The sequence below is a fragment of the Urocitellus parryii genome, chromosome 6 (assembly GCF_045843805.1).
Source record: "Urocitellus parryii isolate mUroPar1 chromosome 6, mUroPar1.hap1, whole genome shotgun sequence".
NCBI lineage: Eukaryota > Metazoa > Chordata > Mammalia > Rodentia > Sciuridae > Urocitellus > Urocitellus parryii.
In genome coordinates, this window is record NC_135536.1 from 147,346,626 (window position 1) to 147,369,722 (window position 23,097).

Consider the following 23,097-nt stretch of genomic DNA (forward strand, 5'->3'; position numbering starts at 1 on the left):
GATTAATAATTTGAATAGATTTCTGGGTGGTAACTATAGGCAGGTGGGGCATGGCTAGAGGAAGCAGGTCACTGGGGGCCATGTCTTGTCTCCCTGGCTCCTCCTCCTCCTCTTTCTGCTTCCAGCCACCATGAGCTGAGTCAAAATAAACTTTCCTCCTCTAAGTTGTCCTGGTCAGGTATTAGGTCACAGCAACAAAAAGTTCCTAACAACCACATACAGAGAAATTTACAGATCTGCCTATATACATAGGTTAGTATACAAATACACCCAGTACCTAGGTCCTGGTTTCTAATAGTATTCTCCAAAAAAATGGATCCTGGGATCCTTAAAGAAACTGCTGATTCTCGGACTGGGGCAGGAAATACACTAGATGAGCCTGGGGCACCTTCTAGCATCAGAAGAAAGAAAGTGCTATAAAAGAAAGGCAGGTTCAACTGAAAGAACCCCCAAAAGCCAAAACTAGAACAATTTTATCAACAAAATAAAGTAGTATATAAGCCACAATACAAACTAAACATCCATGAATCCATATCAATAGTCATAAGTAACTAAACAAATGGGGGAGAGTAGACAAATCTCCTGTACAGAAAAATTCTAAATTATGTAGCTATTCCACCCTGAAGGAGTAGAGCAAAACTCCCCCACTCTAGTGTGGGATATCCACAGAGACTTCCTCTCCAAGAGCACAGTATGCAGAGTGGCGAGGGTAAGAATGGCTTTCTAGCGGAGAAACCTGACCAACCTGACACAACCAGGTAACCGGGGACAACATCAATAGTGATGGGGCTCAGTGGTTTAGCAACTCTGGGTTCAGCTCAGTTTAAAAAAACTACTACTGAATGCTTCTCCTGTGCCAGATACTTAATACAACATACCTGCAAGACAGGTTTTAATCACCTTTTAGAAGAGATGCAACAAGTTTAGAGAACATGGTTCTCCTACAGGTGTGCAGCTCCATGATGGGGCCATAGAGCCCTTGTCCTTACATCTTGAGGAGCCACACTCTGGGTAGCATTCTGTATTTGTTTTCAGGCTGCTATAACAAATTGCCACAGAGTTGGCGGCTTGAAAAACAGATACCCTCACAATTCTGGACATTACAAGTCTGAGAGCTGGCAGAGCTGCCCCCTCTCTGAAAAAACCTGGCTCATTCCAGTTCCTGGTGGCTGCCAGCATTCCTGGGCTCATGGCTGCATGACTCCTATATCTAATTTTTTCACATGGTTTTGTAGGAGGGAGGGGGACTGGAGATGGAACCCAAGGACACTCTACCACTGAGCTACATCTCAACTCCTTTTTAAAATTTTTATTTCAAGACAGGATGGATCTTGCTCCCAAGTTGGTCTCAAATTTGAGATCCTCCTGCATTAGCCTCCTGAGTAGCTGGGACTATAGGCATGCGCTGCCACCACGTACTACTTCACCAACCTTTTTGTCTTTTATCCCCCTCTTTGTCTCTCAATTAAAAAAAAAAAAAAACTGTGATGACATTCAGGGCCCACCAGGATAATCCAGGGAAGTATCTTCACCTCAAAGAGCCTCAGCTTAAATCTATCTCCAAAGACCCCTCTTCCCAGTAAGGCACTATTTACCCAGAACTTGGGTAAATAGACCAATTGACTACACATGCTGTAAGTCAAAATGATATCAAATGGATTTCCCCTACAAAATTAGTTCTGAATGACAATGACAGGTTTTTTTTCTTTCTTAACAGGGATTACCACCAAATACACATGAACTCAGCTGTTAATGTAGAAAGCACCATCCTCAGCTACAGAGGTCATGAATGCTTTCATCAAGGTCAGAGAATTCAGAGGGCTTAAGAAAGAGTCTGACCAGCATCTTTAAAGAGACTGTACAGGGGGCTGGGGATGTGGCTCAACTGGTAGCACGCTCGCCTGGAGTGCGTGCGGCCGGGGTTCGATCCCCAGCACCACATACCAACAAAGATGTTGTGTCCGCCGAGAACTAAAAAATAAATAAATAAAATTCTCTTCTCTCTCTTTCTCTCTCTCTATCTTTAAAAAAAAAAAAAAAAGAGAGACTGTACAGGAATTTTAAGACTAAGGACTTTAAGAAATTGACCCAGTAATACTGAAAACTTCCTAAGAGAAGATCAAATACCTCTTGTTTGTTCATAGGTTGCTATTCACTACTTTAATCCATTTAAGTTACTACTTAAGATGCTTCTTGGGGATGTGTTTTGTCTATGGGAGTGAGAGGCTTATGTCTTTAAAGCTAAACAAAACCATACAAGTTTAAATCAACAGAGGGAACATCAAATTTCATAATAAATAGTCAAACACAGTGATGCTAGCCTATGGAAGGCTGAGGCTTGAAAAGAATCAGTTCAGGAATTCAAGATCAACTTGGACAACACAGCAAGACTATTAGGGGGAAAAAACATGATAAATAAAAACCTCTACAACACAGGCTCCATAGCTTACAATTCCAAACAAATGGCAATTAGCGTCTGTGGGGGGAAAAGGGAGCAATGCTGACCACAGCCCTCTGTGGTCCACTGGTCTTCAGGCTAGTACCCAAAGTTCATTATTCTCAAGCACTGTTCCACACACCAGTCATCAGCAGATAAAAAAAGTTTCCCTTCATTATTGTAGCACATCTCCCACACTATCCACCCATACCCTTTAAAGGATTCTCTCTTTAAAGAAGATAATGTTCACTTTGAAAAAATCCTCCCACATTACCACCTTCCAAGCTAACCAAATGTTAAGTGTTCAAACATTTCAAGCTCAAACTAAGCAAATGGAAATCAAAGGTATGGTTTTCCTTCTATCTTACTGGCCTCCCCTGTCTCCTTTGTGGGTCGCCCTCATGCCTGACCTCTAACCCCTGAAAGCCCCAGCTGGACCTCAGGATTTCCTCCCCTAGACTTCCCTAAATCCCTAGATGATATCATGTGTCTCTGGCCCTAAATAACATCTCTATGGTGTTGACTCAAGTTTGTATCTGTAGCCTGAATTTCCCATCTTCCTCTTCCAGAGGAATTTCACTCCTCCAACTGCTTAGGCAACTTTTCTCTGTCCCCATGTCCTATCAGCTCTACCTGCAAAATTCATCCACTGACTAATCACTTCTTACCACTCAGCTGCTAAACAATCTTCCTGCTCACATACCAACCAGAGGAGCAGAGGACTAGTTTGCAAATGTTAAATCCCTGCACGCCCCTGAACCCGACTCCCAAGGCTTTCCCCCCACTCCTCCACCCCTTAGCCTAATACCCAATACCCTCATCATGGAGAGGTCTCGTAAGATCCAGTTCCTAACTCAAAAGATCCACCCACCTCCTGGTCCTGATCATGCACATCACATTCCCTCTGCCTGAAATGATACTTCCCAGATTAAAAAAAAAAAAAAAAAAAAATTCACTTCTTACTCTTTCAGCTGGTCTAGCAGCCCCATTCCTCCACTACTCTATCCACCTCTAGTGCTTGTACTTCTTCAGAAGATTGAGTGACACTTGCTATTATGTATGTCTCTGTCTCCTCATTTTGTCTCCACATATAAGCAGATGCATATTGAGAGCAGGAGTTTTGCTGGGCTCACTCCTGCAACCCCCCATGTCCAGAGCAGGCCTGTCACACAGCAGGCACAGTTTGTTTTTAACACATTAACCATTAAAAAGAAATCTACATTTGCATTACCTGGAATATTTTGACAACCACACTCATCTTGCTCTAATAAACAATAAGAATTCTAAATTATAACAGTATTCATTTATAAACACCTAAAAAGCCAACAGGTACACCTCTGATATTAAAGGAAATAGAACTTTATTCATCTTGCTGCCTTTAATAAACACACTACAAATAAAACAAAGTCTTATGTTTTTAAAATCAGGGTTCACGTTGCAGGAAAATACAGACATCAAACAAACATGAAAGAGAAAGTAGTAACTATAATATTTTTCTATGAGAGGAAGATTTTTAAAAAGAAAGAAAGAAAAAGCTTTGGAAATAAGTTCCAGAGATCAAAGAAAATAACTCTATACTGATTTCTTTTCCCCCACAAGGGTTCAGTGAGAAGAAGTAAAACACTACAGGGTTAAGCTTGATGATGTCAGTAAGAGGGTTAGCATTAAATTGTTGAGTGGATGTTGAAGGATTCTTGCTAGCCAAGGAACAATTTTGCTGTAATAGTACCATGACAAAATTTTTATAGTAATACCACACAGTACATTATAAGCTTGCTCAAATGATAAGCTCTTTTATTAGGGTTAGAAGTCTGCAGCCCTCTCAAACAAAGACCTTTCTGTTTTAGATTTCCTAGAAGTCAATAAGCTACAAATCACATCCTGTACAATATCCACTCGAGTCACAGAGGATCCAGTCTTCTATTGCTTTGCACAGTTTCCCATGGCACAGGGCAGCCCAGAGGATACAGGGGCAGGCAGAGCAACATCCCTTTTGTGTTCAAGTAGACGTCTCTGGGTTCTTCTTTTTAATCTTGAAATCACTTATATTTTAAAAGTTGTAAACACAGTGAAGAAATTCCCCCTCCCTGTTTCACCCAGCTTTACTCTTAACACCATATTTAACTATGGCACACATATCAAATGAAAAAAGTATATTCAAATAACACTATTCCCTGAAGACTTTATTTACACTTCACCAGCTTTCCCACTCACATCCCTTTTCTCTTTCAATCCAGGGCCCCAGGCTACACTGAGTCATCATGTCTCCACTCTGAGCTTCTCAGTCTTTCCTTGCTTTTCATGACCTTGGCACTCTGGAAAAACAATGGTCACACCTTATAGGAAGTCCTATACCTTGGATCTGATGCCCGTTTCCTCCTGACCAGGCAAGGGTTATGTTTTCAGGGAAGACTATAAGGAAGTGAAATGCCCTCACTTCATCACACTGGTGAGTACACGACTTGAAGATGACTTATGGTAGGTAAGCCACTAAGTGAGCCAAGAAGTGAGCCACTAAGACAAGCCTACAGGTTAAGAGGAGGGAAATTAAGTTCTATATTCCAGGAGGGAAAATTATCAAAGAATTTGTGATGTTTATAAGCCACCATAGTAATTAATTCTTTGTAATTACTTTTTAAAAAACTAATTAGTTTGTTAGAAAAACCTTAAGTTATAGTTCATATAAACCCTCAAAAGTTGTCTTAAGAATGATTTATCGTCAGTGTACATAAACAGACATTTGCAAAATCATCAACTGCAGAAACAAAAAAAAAAAGATATTTTAAAATAACATTTAGTTTTAGCTTTAAAGTGTCAGTTTAATCTCTAGTCAAAATGTCTTTGTTTCCATCATCTCTGATTTCTTCCCTTATTCTTACTTGAGGTTTACTGCTGGCCTCTCATCCACACAACCCACTGCTGTTAATATGGCTGGAAGAATAGGGAGAAAGGGGTAGTGGTGTGTGTGAAAGGGTACCATTGTGATTTTGTCTATAATAGTCCAAAAATCCAAATGCCTTTAAATAGGGTAACCCAGGCTATCAAAGTTTCTCCACACTGTCCCCTTAACTCATCCTCCCCTGCTCTATCACCCAGCCCTTCCTTGCTTTCCTGTGTTTGAGCAAAAGACAACTAAAAAGCTTTAAAAGAAAAGCTAGGCAATGAGATGTCCAAATGGGACTTTGAAAAGCTTCACTGAAAATATTGGGAATGTGGAAGGCCACACTCATAAGTGGGGTTGTGCATATGGTTAGGAAAGACCTGAGAAAGTCCTAAGTTCTCATCTCTGGCTACTTTGAGGCTCTGCATAAGAAGGAAGTGAAGACTAAGGCAGAGTTGTCAACTGCCTGCCCATTAAGGGCAAGTGCCAAAAGGTGTGCAGAGCTCTCTGAAAAAAAAAAAGACTGGGAGAGGGTCTGGGGTTGTGGCTCAGTGATACAGCGCTTGCCTAGCATACCTGTAAGGAACTGGGTTCCATTCTCAGCACCTCATATAAATAAATGAATAAAATAAAGGTCCATTGACATTAAAAAAAAAAAACTGGGAGACTTATCAGTTCAAGGAAACTAAGGAAATCTCTGCCAAAACATTAGTTGAACACTTAGCAAATTGAACAGAGACTTCAGTGGCACACAGAAAAGAATAAAGACTTTATGGAACTAGTTCTAAAAAGTCACTAAACAAATAGCAAAAATGTGACAGAGACGGAAGAGAACCTGATTTACAAAGTCATAACAATTCAATGATAATAAATGCTCAGTTTCCAACAAAAATTAAGAGACATGGGAAGAAGTAAGAAAACATAAGGGATAGAAATTATTACTTTTTAAAAGATCCAATCAAAAATTCTGGAATTGAAAAGTACAACATCTTGCTGGGCGCAATGGCACATACCTGCAATCCCAGCAGCTTGGGAGGCCCAGGCAGGAAGACTGCAAGTTCAAAGACAGCCTCAAACTTGACTGAGACCTAAGCTAAGCCCTAAGCAACTCAGTGAGACCCTTTCTCTAAATTAAAACACAAAAAAGGACTGGGAATGTGGCTCAGTGGTCAAGTGCCCCTGAGTTCAATCCCTGGCACCAAAAAAAAGAGAGAAAAGTACAATATCTGAAATTCAAATAGGCAGAAGATCGAATTGGTGAACCTCAAGCCAGGTCAACTGATATTATCCAGTCTGGAGACTGGGGAAAAAAAATTGAACAAAGAAAAATGAATCAGCATATGCATGATGGAAATGGGGGGGGGCAGTTCAGCAGAAAAAAATACTTGGAAGAAATATTGGCTGAGAAATTCCCAAAATTAATGAAAAGCAACCCACATACATAAGCTCAAAAAATTCCAAGAATGATAGAGAGATCCACACTTAGGCACATCATAATCAAACTGGAAAACCAAAGAGAAAATCTTGAAAGCAGCAAGAAAAGCAACTCATCACATAAAGGGATCATCATCAGTAAGATTAACAACTGATTTCTTATAGATATCACGGATGGCGGAAAGCCTCCATTCAAAATGATAAAAAAACACTGCCAACCAAAAAAGTCTGCATCTAACAAAACTATCCTTCAAAAGTGAATAAGAAATTAGGACATCCCCAGATAAAAACAGAATTCATTATTAGCAAAACCTACCTTAAGAGAAAAAGTAAAGGAACTCTTTCAGGCTTAATGAATGGACACTATACAACAACTTGAATCAATATGAATAAAGAACCCAATAATGGTAACTACATAGGTAAATAGAAAAGACAGCATAAATGTATTTTTCTAATCTGGTTTTAAAAATCACTGCATAAAGCAATTACTATAAATCTGTGTTGACGGGCAAACAAAGTATGGAGATATGATTTTTATGACAACAACAGCACAAAGGTGACTCAGGTGATGGATCTGTCCAGGAGCAAAAATTTTTGTTTACTGTTGTTATTAAGTTGATTTTAATCCTAACTAAGTTACTAAGATATTAATTGTAACCCTCAGGGAAACTACGAAGAAAATAGCTTTTTAACAAAATATAGAAATAGACATGACAAGAGAATTAAAATGCTACACTAGAAAATATGTTAAACATAAAAGTACTGAAAAAGAGCAGAACTTCAAAAAAATACAGAAAACAAATAGCAAAATGGCAGACATAAGTCCTACCTTCTCAGTGATTACATTAAATGAAAGTGAATTAAACACTCCATTTACAAGGCAGAGCTGGCAGAATGGACTTAAAAATTATTCAATTATATGCTATCTACAAGAAATACACTTAAGATTCAAAGATACACTTTAAAACTAAAAAGGCAGAAAAAGATCTGCCAATCAAGTGAAATGGTTATGTTAATATCAGACAAAATAAACTTTGGACAAAAACTGTAATCAGAGACAAAAAAGGAATTTTACAATAATAAAGGGACCAATTCATCAGGAAATACAGTACATACAAACATTCCAAAGTATATTTAGGTACTGTTTTTATATACCTAAAAACAAATCCCCAAAATGAAGAAAAAATTCACATAACAGAAAGGAAAAAGAAAATTCAACAATATTGTAAACTTCAATACTCTACTTTCAATAATGACTAGAATACCAGAAAAAAAAAATCAACAAGGAAACAGAAAACTTGATCAACATAAAGCTACTAAACATAACAATCATCTACAGAACATTCCACACAACAGCAGCATTCCTCAAGTACACATGGGACATTCTCCAGGACAGAACATATGTTAGGCATAAAAACATTACAATTATTTTAAAATAATTGAAATCATACAAAGTACATTTGCCAATCACAATGGAATGAAACTAGAATTCCACAGCACAATGACTGGTCTTAGACTGCTGTGTTGTTCACTTTCTCTAATTTTTCAGTTTCCCCTCCTGCCTTTCCTGCTCACTGCTGATAGTCTTTGTACAGTAGTTCCCTTTTAGGGGTGATAATTTGCCACTTCTAATCTAGTAGAGGCTGAATAGCTGAACTTCGGAACCTCCAGAACAAAAGAATAAGGCTCAGTGTAAGCATGAGAAGTACCGTAAAGCATTAGTGTGTGGTCTGTGGTACATCTACTCTGGCCACAGGGTGGGGAGCTGCTGGGTTCTCTGGTAGGTGAGATGGTTGGGCAGCCTAAATGAGGAGGAAGCCAACATGAATCATCTCCGTGACAACCACCAGTTAGGAGATATTATTTCTTCTATTAGTAAAGAATAAAAAAAAAAAAACCCAGGTTTCTGATGTTACAATGTTCAACATGCCTTTATAAATCAGCCAAATAAAGATCTTTTCTTCTTTATATATTTTGCTGTAAACTTTGGTTTCCACAGATAATGTGCCTTGCCAAAAAAAGAACATCATCGATCTTGCCTTCCTTATAGTTTCTTTAATTTAAAATTAGTATCACGGGTTCTCATACTTTACTTTTCTTTATCTTTGTCTCCTCAACTTTGTATAGAAAGTCTTTGTGGAAGAAAAAGAAAGCCACTCATGTTTCAATCTTTTGCAATTTTCCTACTAGTTCAGCTAACATCGAGCATCATAACTGGTGTACCTTGGCATACAGGTATATTATGAACAAGTTCAGGTGTGCCCAGATTGCCATTGCTCCAGGTCTGGGGTGGTATGGGGTTAGGGGTGGTTGCAGCAGACAGGGGCTGGGGTAGAAGCCCTTGAAGTCAGTCTCCCAGTGTGTGAGAGTACCATGATGTGAAAAAGGTTGAGAAGTGTTATGCTAAATGACCGATTAGAAAAACTGCTGAAAAGAACTTAAGGGACATTTGTAAAAGGTGATGAACCACACAGAAAATGTTCCAAGAAATTTAAGTGAAAAATAGCAAGCTGTAAATAGTATATTAACATGCATTCGTGTAAAAGGGGAAAGATACATAAACTAAATGGTTTGTACATGATGTGATATACCCTGTGACACCTCCTGGTGCCTCTCTGCACACTGAGGAACTGACTCATCTTAGACACCCAGTGAGAGAGAAGTGGAGATTTATCCTTGTAAACTCTTTCCATTTTGAATTCTGAACCATGTGACAGCATTAATCATTAAAATCAATAACTTTTGAAAAAGTATTAAATCCATCTATGCCTATCTCCAAATTTCTTTAGTAATAATTATCTTACCCCAAATGCCTTTTTTTTTTTTTTTACAAGTCAAGACTGTATTAAAATAAGTGAAAGATTTGGGTGCTTGTTACCCAACTGTGTTCAGTTTGTGAAAATCCACAGAGCTCTACACTTAACAATCTATACGTTTTTTCCACAGGAATACGCCAATTAAAAACTAAAACATAAAACCAATAGATTATGTGGGTAAATATTCTTTTTGTTCCCTTTTAAAAAGAACAGAATTAATATTTGCTTAAATAAAACAAGTTAGCTTTTCAAATTTTTTGATCATGTTTCTCAGAAAAATCTTGTAAAACTTGAGTTAATGATGCCAACTCCCAGTGACAAGGGCAATCAGACCTTGCTATAGATAAACTCCTATAGACTTTCCCAGTATTTAATAGTGGCTCCAGGCCCATATTCTCAACTTTCCCATAAATTCTGTGAGTTTAAAATTATTGCCAAGTGAAGTTTTAAAAGTCATTTATTTATTAATAAATAACTACCAGTAGTAATCAAAATAAGCTTAGAAATAAATTTGGGTTTTGATTTTGATGGTTGTTCCTCATGACTCTTGAGTCACTTAATTATGCAGATATTATCCAAGGCATTATTTCTATTTGTGAAAAAAAAAAAAATCACACCTTCTGGCTAGGTTTACAATTGAGCAAAATAAGTACCTTCCAAGACCCAAAGCTTAACATAACTGTCTTTACCATAAGACTCTACCTCAAAATTTTCTTATGTAAGCTTTAATAAAGAAACAAGATTGGGGCTGGAGATGTGGCTCAGCGGTAGCGCGCTCGCCTGGCATGCGTGCGGCCCGGGTTTGATCCTCAGCACCACATACCAACAAAGATGTTGTGTCCGCCGAGAACTAAAAAATAAATATTAAAAAAAAAAAAATTCTCTCTCTCTCTCCCCTCTCTCACTCTCTCTTTAAAAAAAAAAAAAAGAAACAAGATTTACAGGATGTTTAATGAAAATTCCTTACTAACATGAAAGATTCATCTTGTCTGAATGGTGAACACAATGATAAATTCTAATAATTTACAAGTTCTTAAGGACTTACCAAAAGAAAAAAAAAAACTTACAAAATGGTAAATATCCCAATGGACATAATTCTTTAAAATGATAATGAAGAACCACATATGTAAGGCAAAATTTTAAACATACAGAAAAATATATAGGGGAAAATCTTTGTGACCTCAGGAAGGGAATAATTTCTTAAACAAGATTATCCCCAAAAAAGGGAGAGTTGGGGGAGAACATCAAGGAAAAGAATGATAAATTAGATTCACAATTTGCCTATAATAAAAATTTCACAATGAAGATAAAAAGACAAGTCATGGTCTGAGAGAAGACACTGTTCAAAATAAAGCACTCCAACAAAACCCTAAGACAGATAACATTCCAACAGAAAAGTGGCCAAAACTACAACAGGCAACTCCCAGGAGAGAAAAAAGAACAGTCAGCACTGCTGGTAACAGAGCCACCTGGCCTAAGACCAGGGAGAGCAAGCCAGCAGTATCTAGTAAAAGCCCTGTCATCATAAGGCATTTATGCAAAGCAGCAGAAACACCCTGACTGACTGCCCCACATTCCCAGGGAGATCCTCCCTACTGCTGTTGGCTGACCCAACTGCAAGGCAGGGAGAAAGGGAAGCATCCAAGGAGAGAACTTCCTCACCAACCAGGTCCCCTTTTACTAATGAGGCCATTTGCAGATGTGTCAAGTCTAAAAGGTGGCTCCAGGCGTTCACACAGGATGATCCCAGGCATCCCTGTCTAGGGTGTTGGAAACCTTAAAGTTAGATTACTTTTAAAAAAGAAAACTATCCCCCAGTCTTCCAATTCCTGCAGTCCCAGGACACTACTTTACAACTATATCTTGGAACTGGTGCTGTATCAAAATTCTTGATTTAACTCAAGATACTGGCTCTAATGGTGTCTATCTACTTAGCAGTATCTAAGATGCAAATATAACTACAGTAAGACATTTTGAAAAACAATTCTGTCTCAGAAGTTGGCACGTCCTCTACAAATCTACCAAGAAGGCTCCCTTCTCAGAGATAAGCGTCAGGAGAAAGTGTCCCAAACTACCTAAAGCATTACATATTTCAGCACCGATGAATTATTTTAAGGCTGTATCTACTTAATTAAGGATGGAGAAAATGCAGAAATACTGCAGTATTTTGCTTAATACAGCATGAGATCCCTAAATGGCCTTCCTCTTGCAAAAATCCATGAAAACAGAGATCCTCCTGGCCCAGCCAGCAAAATACCTACATAATGGAACAGGTGGGAGGAGTGGTATAGGCACATGAAGATTAAGGGATTCATTCAGATCACACCTAGCATTTTAAAACACCTTTGCAAATTTAAAATTAAAAATTACACAAAGACCATTTCCTATGCACTTGAAAATGTCTACCTCCCTAAAAGTTCAAACAAATCTAACAGAGTGATTATAAGACATTTAAAAGCAAGTGTGGGGGGGAAGGCAAGTACAGACAAGAACATCAGTTCTTCACTCAAGTATTGTAGAAAATTAACTCTGAAAGAGGTAACAGTTCACATCAGAAAGTACATTCTTTTTCTTGGGCAAAAGGCCTAGCAATTCCCTCTGCTCTTCACAACTACAAGTAGTTTATCGATCTAAACACAACACAACCTAAACTATTTTTTTCACTGTTAGATCCTGCAACTGCAGACAAGAGGTACACGTCTGCCAATAAAAACAGAAAAAGTAAAAAAGCTAACTCATATCCTCTGGAACTATTAATTAGAAAACAACTACAAGTAGATTTCCTTCAAAAAGCTCAGGTTTTAGAGAAAACAAACCAAAAAAAAATAAATATAAACAAGTTTCATGTGCATGTCAAGGTAACTCAGAAACTGCCTACCACCTCATCTGAAAGGAACTACATTATAAACGTACAGGTTATAACAACTATCCAAAAAGTCAAGGTTCAAAATATTTGTTTATTTATGGTGTTGGGGATGCAACTCCAAGCCTCATGTATGGCAAGTACACACTCTACCCAAGCCCTAAAGTTCAAAATAAATGCAAAGCCAAATGCTACTTTTTTTTCACATTATTAATCATTTTGTAAATTCAAAATATGTAAATTTCTACTCTGTGTAGGTCATCATGTCCAGATTAGAATGGTCAATTTTATCTGTGGAGTCAGCAGAAATCAGATAAAATGATTTTCTAAAAAATCATGAAAATGTCACTATGACCATCAGCAAACCACTAGTGTTATTTAAGCCCCAAGTGTCATTATTCATCAACCAAAGTATTATGACAAAGGTATGGAAGGCATGCTTCAAAAGCTAAGACCAAGAGAAAAGGTATTAAGGGGAACTCAAACCTTAGGAAGAAAAAAAAAAACAAAAACCCGAGGCTAAAAATGTATAATTTATACTAATTTTAACCCTTGAAAAGGATTATCATTAATTTCCTACAACTGATTCAGAACTAATGACAAAATTAACAGTCTTCCCTATAATAAAGATTTCTGCTCTTACCTCATAAGACCAAACACACTGTACGCCTGCAAACCTCCGGACACATCTTCCTACTTCCACATCCTCGTGCGTAGTGTACATTTCCCGGAGACACTTGCCAATGTGTGGTACCATTCTCCGAAGCACCTCCCGGCTCATGATCACACCAGGCCCCCCCATGCAGAAGTTTTCACCAGGCTCAAGGGCCAGTTTCCCCATTTCTTCTGTGGTGCCCAGTCCTGTCTGCCCGAGAAACAGGGGCTCACTGCTATTCAAACTCCTCAGGAAACTCTCCAGACGATCTCCTTTGATGTAAACATCATCATCTGCTCTCATAAACCATTCATACTTGTCCAAGTAGTGGTCATGCATGTACTTGAGCATCATAAAAGACTTCTTCTGGGGTGGGTAGGAGTCATCCACGCCCCGTAGTGGCACTATTGGAATTGGTATAGATGTGTCTGAACCCTCACTAGAGAAGAACTCCACTTTCCCAGGAATTGTCTTGGACCATGTTCTGGAATTAAAATAAATATCAATTAGAGAACAGTTTGTTCCAGGCTTATTTTTAGAAATTCACATATCTGCTCATTTTGAACCACTACATATGATTGCTTGATTTTCTTGGTTTGTTTGATTCCTCTTAATGGAAGCCCGGGCTCCCAGATACTGCAGAATCCAATTTTTTTTTCGAACTACAAATTGAACCCAGGCATGCTTAACCACTCAGTTACATTCCCAGCCCCCTGCCTCTTTTTTTTTAATTTTTTTTATTTTGACACAGGTTCTTGCTAAGTTGCTTAAGGCCTTGCTAAATTGCTGAGGCTGGCTTTGAACTTGTGGATCATCTTGCCTCAGCCTCCCGAGATACTGGAATTACAGATGTGTACCATCATGCCCAGCTCCAAATTCATTTTTTTAAAAGAACCCAACAAAAACGAAGGATGAAGTGTTAAAATAGTTGCAGTTCAGTTTCACTGAAAACCAAACTGTCAGACACCAAGACCTGGATAGTCAGGTTACTTTCTGATATATCAACTCCTAATGACCACCTCCTCAACTCTATAAAACAAGCTACAAGAAGTCAAATTGTGGGGCTTGGGCTGTAGCTCAGTGGCAAAGCACTTGCCTTGCACATGTGGGTTCGATCATCAGCACTACATAAAAAATAAAGATATTGTGTCCATATATAACTAATAAAATATATTAAAAAAAGAAAAGAAAAGAAAAAGAAGTCAAATTGTGGTGTATATCTATAATCCCAGCAGCTTGGGAGGCTGAACAAGGAGGATTGTGATTTCAAAGCCAATCTCAGCAATTTAGTGAGGCCCTAAAAAGCAACTCAGCAAGACCCTGTCTCTAAATAAAATATAAAAAAGGGCTGGATATATAGCTCAGTGGGTAAACACCTCTGGATTTAATCCCTGGTACCAAAAGAAAAGAGTCAAATTATTCATTCAGTAAATTTTCTTTGAACACTGATCAAGTGCCAAACATGTGCCAAGAAAAATGTGATGGTGAACAAAACATCATCCAACTCATTGAGCTGACATTAGAAGAGAGACATTATAGGACATTCACTCATGTACATATTACCAAGAACTAAAATAAGCTCCCTGAAAGAATCACTACAAGTGAACAAGACCTGTAAGACAGAGAATGCTTCCCTAGACAAGGTGACCATCAAGGACACCAAGGCAGACCAGGATCCAAGAGCGTGGAAGTGCGGAGAGTTGTCAAGTAGGGAAAACTCTGCAGGTCCTCCAGAGCCTGCCAGACATGTGGGCCTTTATACTACAAAAACCACCAGAAGTCACCAAAGGTAATGGAGTAGAGGACAGATGAAATCCCCAGAAGCAGAATAGAGGGTTGAAGGAAGCCAGAGATACACAGGATCAAGGAAAGACTAAGGATCAATTAAGAGGAAACAAAAGCATCCTTATACCAAACAACTGATTTAAGGCTATCACATACCCTTTACCTTGTACTTAGGCTATCTACTTAGAACTGAAGTAATTTACTACAATTTATTTACATAGACTACTTTCAGGAAATACATATAATGGAGAATAAATGAAATATAGATTGAGTATCCCTTATCTGAGATGCTTGGGACCAGAAGTGTTTGAAATTTGGAGCTTTCTTTTTCTTTTTTCTTTTTCTTTTCTTTTTTTTTTTTTTTTTTTTTTTTTTTTTTTTGATTTTGGAATAGGTACACAGACTACCAGTTGAGCAGATCTAATCCAAAAGTCCAAAGTGCTCTGAAATCTGACCCTGGCAGAATTGAACACTGCACTCAAGTTTCATCATGTATCAGAGCATTTTGGATTTCCACAGTAGGGGTGCTTGATGTGTAGTAAATTTAATCTTAATGAAATTAAAAAAGCAGTTTCCAAATAATATTCTCCTCTGTTTTATTTTAACTTAACTGCTAATAATAGTATTTGTACAGTAAAAAGTGACTTTGCAGATAAAATTAAACATATACACATCTTTAGTGCAAAGTCTTAAGAGAAAAATATCTGAAAAGATGCTAAGCATGGTAGCACACACCTGTAATCACAGAGGCTCAAGAGGCTGAGGCAGGAGGATTCCAAGTTCAAAGTCAGCCTCAGCAACCTATCGATGCCCTAGACAACTCAGTGAGACCCAATCTCTAAATTAAATATTAAAAAAGGGTTGGAGATGTGTCTCAGTGGTTAAGTACCTCTAGGTTCAATCCCCCGTACCAAAAATAAAAAATTAAAATAAATACAAATAAAAACTAAAAAGGATTGGGGAGGTAGTTTAGTGGTTAAGGGCACCCCTGGATTCAATCCCCAAAACCAAAAACAAACATATAGATAGATAGATAGATATAGATATAGATATAGATGTATCTATATGTATCTGAAAATATATTCCAAACCTCTGGGAAAGAGTATAGAACTAGCAAAATTTAGAGAGGCTAAACTGTGGATAAAGAAGACTGTCACTGTTTCTTAGTCTATGTATCTCTGTACTAAGGGGAAACTTTCATAAATATCATATCACTTAGCTTTGAGAAAAATTTAACTGTGATAAAATACACATATCATAAAATTTAACATCTTAAGCATTTTTAAGTATACAGTTCAAGCTGGGCATTGGAGGCATACACCTATAATCCCAGCATCTTGGAAGGCTGCAGGAAGAAGGATCACAAGTTTGAGGCCAACCTCAGCAACTTATCAAGGTGCTAAGCAATTCAGCGAGACCCTGTCTTAAATTAAAAAAAAAAAAAAATTAAAGGAGTTTGGGATGTAACTGAATAGTAAAGCAACCCTGGGTTCAGTCCCCAGTGCCAAAAAAATTTAAAAAGTATACAGTTCAGTAGTATTAGATAATTCACATTGTTGTGATGCAACTATTACCACCATCCATCCCTAGAACTTTTTTCATTTTGCAAAACTGAAATTCTTTTTTTTTTTTTTTTTTTTTTGGTGGTGCTGGGGATTGAGCCCAGGGCCTTGTGCATGGGAGGCAAACACTCTACCAACTGGATTATGAAATTCTAAAACATAGTATGACTTTTGTAATTTTAGAAACAATTTACAATAAAGTACTCTTGGAAAATAAATTTTCAATGAAGTAGTTGGCTTCATTTCTCAATCAAAATCTAAGAAATACATAACAACTTCACACTTCTTTAAGCAAAAGAAAAATCTGATGGGATTCAACTTTCTGCTAAACATTTCCTTTTCATCAAATCTAGAATGTTAATTGTAAGATGTACCATTTCATCTATCAAGAAAAAAATACCACCAATTATTATCCCATCATGCCAATATCTATAAGATGCATCCAAATTTCAAAGATGTTAAAATGTCAGGGGAGAAAGTGCATTTTAGAATGGATACAACAAAGTAGTTGCTAATGTTTCCCCTTAATGCCTTATGGATTTTAAACAGAACTACTATTTTATACCACTTTTTATTCTTTAAAAAAAATTCATAACTCTGCAGCATTAAATGCTATATCACATACATACATTTTCACAAAAACTATTTTCCTTAAAAAAAAAAAAAAAAAAGAAGAAGAAGAAGGGGGGTGGGGTGGCACAATGGCGCACACCTGTAATCCCAGTGGCTCAGAGGCTGAGACAAGGAAAATTGGAAGTTCAAAGCCAGCCTCAGCAATAGTGAAGCACTAAGAAACTCAGTCAAAGCTAAATAAAATTTTAAAAGTAAGGCTGGTCAAGTGCCCCTGAGTTCAATTCCCAGTACCAAGAAAGAAAGAATGAGCGAAAAAAAGAAAGAGAACTATAAGAGAAATGGTCATTACTAAGGCTTTTAGAATGCAGTTTCTCATTTGCTGTGGACATGACCATAAAAAATTCCCACTAGGTTTTCTATCAGCTACTTTGCTAACAGTCAACCTATCGGGAACATTTACGTATACTTGTTTTGTCTATAGCCTAGACATAAATAAAACTGCAAGTCACATGAGATGTTCTATGTTACAAAGCATTCAAATTCTCACCATGGTAGATACTTAGCTTTCTGTGGCCTTACAAATTCATACAACACACAATTTTTTACACCAGTTTGGTGTAGAGCTAACTCTGACATGGCTCCAGAACTCACTCTTGATCGCTCTGTCTTCTGTATTCTTATTTTTTTAAATATTTTTTAATTTATTTTTTGGTGTAGATGGACACAACACAATGCATTTATTTTTATGTGGTGCTGAGGATCACACCCGGGTCCCGTCCATGCTAGGCGATCACTCTATTGCTGAGCCACAATCCCAGCCCCTATATTCTTATCATTAAAAAAAGAAAAAGATAGGGCTGGGGCTCAGAGGGAGAGTGCTCACCCTAACTGGGTTCAATCCTCAGCACCACATAAAGTAAAATAAAGCCATTGTGTCCACCTATAACTAAAAAATAAATATTAAAAAAATAATAATAAAAGAAAAAGAAATACAGGAGAGAACCAAACCCACCTATAAGGGACCAGTCCCTTGGCAAATGTGAATGAGCTGCAACCTAAACAGAATGTATGACAAATCCACAGGTGCTCCTTTGATGTGGTCACTTCTGGAGGGGCGATGACTTCCCAGCATTCTTCCAACCTCCAGAAGGTGATGGCAAAACTAAACTAACCTCATTCAAGTCAAGAAATCTGACTCAGCTGGGTGTGGTGGTGGCACATGCCTGTAATCTGGGAGGCTGAAGCAGGAAGATCACAAATTTAAAGCCAGCCTCAGCAACTTAGTGAGGCTCTAAGCAATTTAGCAAGATTCTCTAAATAAAACACAAAAAGGGTTGGGGACGTGGCTCAGTGGTTAAGCACTCCTAGATTCAATTCCCAGTACAAAAAGAAAAAGAAATCTTACTGTATTCTCTTTTTTTATTTTATTTTATTTTATTCATTTATTTTTATGTGCTGCTGAGGGTCGAACCCAGGGCCTTGCACATGCGAGGCAGGCACTCTACCGCTGAACCATAACCCCACCCCTCTGAATTCTCCTTGTATAGAAGTGTTGTTTTGTTTGGCAGTTACGATTCTTTAAAAATGAAAATAATTTCAGTGCTTGACACATAACAGAGGTAAGTAAATGTATGGAATGAATACTAACCACTCACATATAATAAGTGAATTAAAGATGACACATATGTGTTTGCAAAAGGGCAGAAATCATTTCCAGATAAGCTTCTCACCACTTTTCATACCCCAAGTCATACTTCCTACAATTCCAACCTATAGAAAACTGACTCAAAGAACAAGAAAACAATTATCCAGAAGGAAAATTCACAGGTTCACTGGAGTTGAAATATACTACTATCCATATACTTCTGAAATGTAATTCAAAGCTAAATAGTCTGTACCATTTTATGACTGATTTTGAAAGGATGAGGAATAACAGCTACTTAACTTTAGCTTGTTCATACATATGGTGCTTCTAAACTGAAATGTGAGTACTAAAAACAGACCAAGTTCAAAGTAGTGCTAAAGTAGCCAACCCAAAAAACTGAAAATACAAAAGCACCATAGTATTATTTGGAAGATGAAGTAACTAATTCCTCACTTCAAAGGAACAACCTATTAAAGAGGCAATCTACAATGCATGGACTCTGGGATCATGATGCTGGGATAAGAATCCTGGCTCAACTTTGGTAAATTACTCTGTGCCTCAGTTTCCTGACCTATAAACTGGGAATAACAGTATCTGCCTTATCAAATGATTGCAAGGGTTAAATAAATTGTTACATGTAAAGTGCTTAGAAGCCTGCCTGGCACTATATTAGTATCATTTATTATGAGGGTAAACAGGAACTTGTAAATACAATAATGTAGTAACAGAAAAAGTGAGAGAGAGAGAGGGAAGTATAGACCAAACACAGAATAGTTAGTTGCAAGACTGCAAACTGGAATGAAGCTATTGTGGAAAATGCTTCTCACACATTTGGCTTAAAATCCCAACCCTCAAGCTATATACTTTATTAGAATTTTGTTTTATTCTCAATCTCAGTGTTACAAGATATAAGTCTTATAAGACTTTAAATTTTAGGTATTTCTGCTTAAAACACCAGACTCTTTAATATTTCACCTGGCCCTGCTTCCTCACATGCCCCAGACAGAACTCAGAACAGTAAGCACTAGCAACATGCCTATCACAGTTGCACTTAATGTCTCAACTGTGATTTCAAGTGGTGTAATTTGCCCAAGAAGAGAAAACAATTAATTTTAAAAACAGATAATCTAATCTTCAACCATCTTTAAAGGCCCCTCTACAGTAACTCCACCCAATTATTATCTGCTCTCTTTTAGGTAACCCAGAGAAAAACAACATGCTGTTCTTTGCTGATCTAAATGATGGTGTTTTAAGGGACATCTCTCAGCATGAAGTCTTTGTAAACCCTCCAATCTTAAGAAATTGTTATCTGTTCAATTAGGTAATTTTACCTTAAAGAACTCCACCTGTGAATAAGTTCTGGAACATAATTCATAATTTACTCTTAGGGAGGGAAGGGGCACATTAATAATTTCAAAGAATTTAAGGAAATGTTGCTGACCAAGCAAGTTGGCCCTCCTTCTGTAATAGAAATAGGCAAAGGTCTGTAGTTTCCACAAGTAAATGGCAACTTGACTATCAACACATTTGTTACCAGCAGTTCTTAACTGACACAACAGGACATTTCCAAAGGCCCTTGCCAGATAGTTCAATTTTCAATGGCCTGATACCCAACTCTTCCTAAAGCCCAGATAAGACAACTGAAATCTGAGAGTGCCAAGCAACTTCTACATTCTTCTAGGCTCTAACCACTACCCCTACACCAAGTCAAATCACAGTTCAGTAATGCTGCTGGCCTAATCCTAACTTATTAGAATGTCTGTGTCCTGTGAGGACTTGATATCATATTCTCCATTTCTATTAAATGACATTTTTAGGGAAAACTACATAAAATTCATTTCTGTGTAACACTACATCTATAGCACAACCACTGTCCTGGGTAAATAATCATAAGATATGGTCAGCTTAAAAAGCAGGAGATATATATATACATACATACATATATATTTCTGATGTGGCTTTCTAGAAGAAAAAATATATACATACAAAAATAAGATAACATATACCTCCACTCCAAAATAGTCACTACAGTTATTTCTGGATAGGGGGCCAGAAAGTCTGAATTTTCTTTTCTTTTTTTTTTTTTTTCAATTGATTCATATATTTAGAATTAGGGAAAAAAATTACCTGGAGGAAAGCTTTGGGCTAACAAGCAAATAAAGAAACCAAAAGATAAGGACAACAGAAAATTTTACTTTTGTAATAAAAACCTTTCTTTATCCAACAGGCAAAAACTTAAAAGAAAAACAGTAAAATTGAGTTCTTTGTTTTAAAGTTTCTAAACTTAAACAGTTATATTGATTTTTATTTTAAAAATGCTGTGAGAGTTAGTTTCAAGTTCCCCAAAACCATTATTAAGCATGTCATTTGCAATTTACAGAGTGGCAAGTCTAAAAGGACTCATGAAAAAAAATCACCTCAGATAGGGCTTCTTGGCCTTTTGGTTACGTTCAAGTGTAAAATAATTTTAGAAGTTGAGGTCAAAGAATGAAGGGAGAACACGGGTGTTCCCTTGTAGAAAATTTGGATACTAGGAATTAAGTGTACATATATTCTTCCCTGTTTCAGAGAGGATTTATGACAGACAAAATTTAAGAGAAAAAGGGAACAAGAAAATGAAGCTAAAGAAAAACAAGAGTAGGAAACCCAGAGCAAGGCATAAAGGGCAAAATCACTGTAGGAGCTGCCTGGCCCAACTCTACACCCAGGACAACCCTGGATCAGTCAGGGGACTCTCAGGGTACCCACTCAAACTGCGGTTAGCTCACACGCTGAGACCTGAGTGCCATGACATGACCTGTGCAAGTGCCAATGGCAGGCCCAAATTCAGCTATAAGCTTTCCAGACTTCTGGTTCCAGCTGGCAACCCAAAGTCACAAGTCGGTGTCCTATTGTTCTGGGTTAAGTGTAAAAACTATTTCAGATACTAAGACTTGGGAAATTCCTCCCCCCGCCCAGGTCCATGGCAAGAAAGCAGAACAAATATAGGGAATATCTGTATAGAAAGAATGGTTTCATGGAGGAGCAATCTCACTTCAACCCCACCTCACCCCCCTTCCCCCAAAACACAGACTGTGTGCTTTTTATTGCCAGTCAGATCACCAAAAGGCCTTACAGACACTCCCAGGCTGAAAGCTGATTCACTAAGGCCTCTCCTAGGACTGAAGGTGTGCCCTCAACCAGACATTGCCAGCATTATTCAGTCCATTATTTCTGTCTTCAGCCAATAGCAGAAGCTCTGCATCAAATGTACTTACAGTTTCACCCTTCTGAATATGTGGTTTCCGGGTATGTGGCTTCCTCTTTTAAAATCTTTTAACTGACTCACTGTCCTTAAGACGTGTCTTTTTGGAATAAGTGGAGAGATAATTTTAAATGCGAAATCACTTTTGCTCTTTACTGACAATCCTAAAAAATACATACCAAGGAAAGCAAGTACTAAACAGCATTTTTCTTCTCAAGTTGTTGGCAGGGTAGATTACAACTTCCCATCTCAACAGTGGCCTGGGCACTCCCCCAGAAGACATCTCTAAAGTATTAAGAGTTAAGAGTAACCTGCTCTTGGAGCACAGGTTCACAACAAACAATGGGAACACCCCTTAAATATACCCTCCTTGAAACATAAGAAATAAATTCAGAATGTAAGTGACAGAAGGCAAATTCTGATCTCCTGAAAGATTTCCAGAACTTGGAATATTGCAGAGATACTTGGTATAACATGTAAAATGTTGCTGTACACTTAAAAGTGTAAACATACAACTAACTCTAAGGGATATGTATGAACAAAGAGCACATTTTCAAACCTGCTTGAATATTGTTTTTCTGGATTACATTCCTAATTGGCCCCAAGTAAATATAATTTCCTTTGTTCTTCGGAGAAAAAGATGATACACATGAACAAAACTTAAGTTTCCAAATCTGGGGGGGGGGGGGAATCAGTGTTTAAATGCAAACAATAAAAACCACCCTGAACTTATTCTAGCTGACCCCTTTGAAATCAGTATTGAGGCACTACCTTGAATCAGCCTGCTTATCCACAGCCAACAGTTACCTTTCACTGAACAATTACAGAGTGAATTACACTCACTCAAACTCAGAAGGACTCTGTGAGGTATGTGAAGTATCATTATCCACAACAAGCTGAGACTATGGTCTAAATCTAAGTAACTAACTTTCCCAGCATCATAAAGCTAATAAGCATGGAAGCCAGAATGCAAACAGGTACAGCTCGACAGCCCCCAAAGGCCAGCCTATTGGCTTCTTATCCCATACACTTGTCACCTAGATTATCACCCACATTTCTTTTCCAGTCTCTGGGCCACTGATAAGGCTGAGGAAACAGCCATCAAAGATAAGGAGAGCAGTCTTACACACACTTCAACCACTCCTACCCGACCTTTGTCTGTCTGGCTTGGTGACAATAAATCCAGGCAAAACTTAAGTGTT

The 23,097-nt window shown here is 37.8% G+C and overlaps 1 protein-coding gene and 1 non-coding gene across 2 annotated transcripts in view; one reads left to right on the plus strand and one right to left on the minus strand.

Moving 5' to 3' along the window:
• Chsy1 (chondroitin sulfate synthase 1) overlaps window positions 1-23,097 on the minus strand; it is a 71,260-nt gene that overhangs the window by 41,504 nt on the left and 6,659 nt on the right. Inside the window, exon 2 of the mRNA XM_026394712.2 lies at window positions 13,075-13,570. Within this exon, the coding sequence (XP_026250497.1) occupies window positions 13,075-13,570 (496 nt within the window). The remainder of the gene's footprint in view (window positions 1-13,074; window positions 13,571-23,097) is intronic.
• Window positions 17,346-17,464, plus strand: LOC113187088 (small nucleolar RNA SNORA32). Its single transcript, XR_003301378.1, has one exon. It is a non-coding gene; the product is annotated as a small nucleolar RNA SNORA32 (small nucleolar RNA).